A 4,326-nucleotide genomic window follows, 5' to 3' on the forward strand; every position below is an offset into this window, starting at 1 on the left:
GGAAAAGCCCAGGTGTGGATGTAGTAGTGGGGGAATGCCAGCCCTCCCTCTTGTTCTGAGAAATGTGGGAGAATAAATAAATCTCACTCAAGAGAATGGAAGGGTATGTTTGAGTTAGGTTACAATTAAGGGAGATTTGGATAAAGCCGTCTGCACAAAGGTTGTGATATAGTGGAATTGGTTCAGGACGGTATGTGGAAAGCGTGGGAAAGGAGGCAACATCTCAGAGGAGTAGTGTGGCAGTGAAGAGAGGAGAAGGGTCACCCACAGGAAAAGGGAAGGAAGAGTTTTTGCATATGTGGGCTTACAGAGATGATAGTCATAGCAGAAGTGATTTGCCTCAAACATGCAACTTTGATGCAAGTTTACAGGAAGCCTGGCAGTACCTGGTCCACCTCCAGAGAAGAGGGCCCCAACTGTCCAGCATGACAGAAAGGACCTTGATCTGGGGACAGCTTCTGAACACTCACACAGAGAGAGTAGCTATTCATCCCAGTGCCAGGTGGTTCTGTGCCAGGAACTGGTGCTGGGAGGGAGCTCAGGAGGCAAGTTGAACTAAGAAAAGAGTAACATGTTCCTGCCCCGTCTCTAACAGTTCAGTAGGCTCTGTGGGCTACCTGTTCTTCCCAGATAAATAAGGCAAACCTAGGGGATGGGCTTGAGCAGCAACCAGTTCACTGCGACCTGCCCCGCCAGACTCTGTATCCAGACACCCTCCTTGAAGTGAAATGGACAGCTCAGGGCACACTGATCCTCTGAAGGTCGTGGAGGATCATTGAGTCACTGAATACAATCCTTGATCTAAAATAGAGCATTCATTTGGATTCTTAAATAATGTACAACACAGTTGTCTGTTGTCTCTTCCTGACGTTGCAAGGTGAGAGGTAATCCCTCACACTGAGCATTCACTAATAGGCACACCCTGTGTGTAAAAGTGCTTTACAGATGCTACGCAATTTACTTGTCTCAACAATCTTGAAAAGTGAGCACTGTATTCTGCTTTTACAAATGAGCATGATGAGTCTATTAAACACACACATACACACACACAATGCACCTGACTTCACAGCCCATGTCCTTTCAAGTACACCTCACCTCACTCTAGAGCTGCTCAGAGTAAGGCTCAGTTTCACAGAAGTGGTTTTAGCCTGTGTCAGAGAAATGCTGCTTTGAGAAAACTGAAAGTGGAGGAAATAATGTTAGTTAGATGTGGCTGCAGATCGAAATTTTTTGGTTCAACTAGTGTTTTTTGAGCAACCATGTACCGCTCTCCTCTGCTGATCAACTTGGTGGTCACTGAGTAAGGATTTGACACTTGTCCACATACTACCAGTGTTAGGACCCACCTGAGGGGGAAAAAAAGAGGCAGAAGTCAATACTGTCTATTCAGGCTAATGTCCTGCAGGAGACCAGGCGGAGGAGAGGACAGTGGTAGTTCTGTCCAGAAGGGGGACAGAAAGGAGACAGACATCATGGACATACTGGAATTTGAGCGGGGCTTTGCTGCGATTTAGTTTATGAAAGAGAAACTGGAAATTTGCCCTTGAATAATGTTTCCTTTAAATGATCAGTTTTGTTTGATTTCTTTGTTTTGTTTTGTTTCTTGCAATTGTTTGGTCTGACTGGGAGTGGGTTTAGGAGCCAGGGTGGCTGCCATCGAGGAAAAGCTGGTGTTTTTCCCAGTTTATCCAAGTAAAAAGTATTCATTTGGTGACTGCATAGGGTCATTAAGGGTAAGGAAAGTCCCCTTGTCAGGAGGAAACAAAAAAACTCACAGTGGAACAGGGCCTATCTTCCCTCAGAGTTCCGGAATTGAGGAATAAAGGTCACCAGTACCTCCCTTTCTGGAAAGGCATGAGTACTAGGGAGGTCAATGGTGTGTGTGTTTGAGTCTGCCGCACCTGGTCTGGTTGAAATAAGAAAGCGAAAGCTCAGGAAACCCAGAGAAGACCCTTTCGTTTTTGGAAGGCTTGGCTTAGCAGAGCAGGGAAAACCCCAGACCCCAGACCCTCCCCCAAATCATTCGAGGAGCTGGGCAGCGAAGAGGCAGAAGCACACGGGCACATCCACGGCGCCCTGGGGTAGGAGACCAATGGAGAAGTTTAGGGCGGTGCTGGACCTGCACCTCAAGCACCGCAATACGCTGGGTTACGTCCTGGTGAGCTTGCTGACGGTGGGTGGGGAGCGCATCTTCTCCACCGCGGTGTTCCAGTGCCCGTGCAGCGACGCCTGGAACCTGCCCTACGGCCTGGTCTTCCTGCTGGTGCCGGCGCTGGCGCTCTTCCTCCTGGGCTACGTGCTGAGCGCGCGCACCTGGCGCCTGCTGACCGGCTGCTGCGCGCCGGGCGCGCGCACTGGCTGCGGCGCAGCGTTGCGGGGGGCCCTGGTGTGCGCGCAGCTCAGCGCTGTCGCTGCGGTCGCGCCGCTCACCTGGGTGGCCGTGGCGCTGCTCGGGGGCTCCTTCTACGAGTGCGCCGCCAGCGGGAGCGCCTTTGTGGCGCGGCGCCTGTGCTTCGGCCGCAGCCCCGGCTGCGCGGACCAGCTGCCGCTGGTGCCGTGCCATCAGGTCCAGGCTCCCGACGTGCAGGACCTGCAGAAGGAGCTCAAGGCCCAGTCGCAGGTCGGGCGCCCGCGCTGGACGCGCTGGGGGGATCGGAGAGGGACGGGTTTCTACGGGGATGGACGGGGGAGGTAGAAATGCGTGCCCTTTCTCCAGACATACGACATCCGAAGACTAACTAGAATGGTTGTTGGCTTCTCGTGAGCCGATAGGCATTCCTTCCTTCTTTCCTCCCTCCCTCTCTCTTTCTTTCTTTCTTCCCTCCCTCCTTCCTTTCTTTCTTTCTTCTTCCTTTCCCCTAACTCCCTTCTTTCCTTCCTTTCTATCTCGGTGCTTTTTCTTTTCTTTTTTAAATTGAAGTACAGTTGATTTACAATATCGTGTTAGTTTCAGGTGTACAGCACAGAGATTCAGTTATACGTGTGTGTGTATCCTTCTTCAGAGTCTCTTCCCTTACAGGTTATTACAAAATATTGAGGATAACTAATTAACGGGAGAAAGGCACTTGGGCACTCATATAGTGTCAGGCATCCACTCTGTACCAGTCACTGTGCTGGGCCCTTTACTTCCTTTATTATTCTCTTCTGTCTTTACAGTGAATACACTGAGTCCAGGTCAAGTTGCTTGTCCAGTCAGAATTGTTACAGTAAAATGAGTCTGCCTGACTCTAAAGCCATCACCCCACACTACTTCTTGGAAATGAATGTTTGTTTCATTGGATTTTCTGAAATTCCACGTTTTGAGTTCCAGGGATTCGACATATAAACTCCTCCTTGGGCCCTTGACATGCCTTGGAAAATGACTGTCTTGTCAAGTGAGCACTTGTACTGAGGGGTTCGAGAGGTTACTGCCACTTCTTTCTCGTAAGGGATTAAGACCTAAAGCTGTTGCTTGTTCATCATCATAACTCTAAGTAGTTCACACTTTATCTGAGGATTTAAAAATTTCTAAAAAAAAATGTGACTAAATTGCTATTCTGTTGTGTTTTCTGAAGGTGTTGGGCTGGGTCCTGATAGCAGTTGTTATCATCGTCCTCCTGATTTTTACATCCATCACCCGATGCCTATCTCCAGTTAGCTTCCTGCAGCTGAAATTTTGGAAAATCTATTTGGAACAGGAGCAGCAGATCCTTAAAAGTCAAGCCACAGAACATGCAACCAAACTGGCAAAAGAAAATATCAAGTGTTTCTTTGAGTGTTCACATCCAAAGGAATACAACACTCCAAGCATAAAAGACTGGCAGCAAATTTCATCACTATATACTTTCAATCCAAAGGAACAGTACTACAGCATTTTGCACAAATATGTGAACAGAAAAGAGAAGAATCAAAGTATCAGATCTTCCAAAGAAGATGTGGTGGTTCCTGTTCTTGGCTTTGTAGATTCATCTGATATGAACAGCACTCCAGACTTATGACCTTATGAATAGGAAAAAAGTTCTTTTGAGTTATTGATTCATTAAAAAAAATAAACATTGGTATTGTTTATGACTTTTTTTTTTGGTCTTCCAAATTATGGAAACATAGCATATTAAATCAAATAAAAATTCAGAACTTTATCTCTTTATTATATTATAAGAAAAAAAGGAAGCAAAGGTAAATGGTTCACTCAAAGTGACAACCTGGAACTAAATCAGAATTTTTATATCCCTAGCCTAGGGTATTTTTCACTGAAAAATAATGCTGCTTTCAAATAAAAGAATTTAGTAGCAAAAACAGCAAAATAACAATTGAACTTCAGACCTTTCTTTTAGGGTATCTGATTTC

The 4,326-nt window shown here is 46.7% G+C and overlaps 1 protein-coding gene across 2 annotated transcripts; it reads left to right on the forward strand.

Moving 5' to 3' along the window:
• The first annotated feature begins 1,964 nt into the window (after positions 1 to 1,964).
• CALHM6 (calcium homeostasis modulator family member 6) lies at positions 1,965 to 4,037 on the forward strand. Of its 2 annotated transcripts, none has more exons than XM_004324293.4 (2): positions 1,965 to 2,620; positions 3,555 to 4,037. In XM_004324293.4, exons 1-2 carry the CDS (start codon positions 2,093 to 2,095, stop codon positions 3,975 to 3,977), a joined length of 951 nt encoding a protein of 316 aa, XP_004324341.3. In that variant the 5' UTR covers positions 1,965 to 2,092; the 3' UTR covers positions 3,978 to 4,037. The 2 variants fall into 2 exon arrangements, with proteins under 2 accessions (XP_004324341.3, XP_073645977.1); XM_073789876.1 differs by having other exon boundaries at positions 1,965 to 2,158.
• Positions 4,038 to 4,326: the final 289 nt, after the last annotated feature.

The sequence above is a fragment of the Tursiops truncatus genome, chromosome 12 (assembly GCF_011762595.2).
Source record: "Tursiops truncatus isolate mTurTru1 chromosome 12, mTurTru1.mat.Y, whole genome shotgun sequence".
Classification (NCBI taxonomy): Eukaryota; Metazoa; Chordata; class Mammalia; order Artiodactyla; family Delphinidae; genus Tursiops; species Tursiops truncatus.

What these genes read in the sequence shown, in the direction of transcription:
- CALHM6 (XM_004324293.4), top strand. Translation starts at nt 2,093, where the DNA reads ATGGAGAAGTTTAGGGCGGTGCTGGACCTGCACCTCAAGCACCGCAAT. An exon ending in AGCTCAAGGCCCAGTCGCAG is followed by an intron (nt 2,621 to 3,554) that starts GTCGGGCGCCCG and finishes TGTTTTCTGAAG; the next exon opens with GTGTTGGGCTGGGTCCTGAT.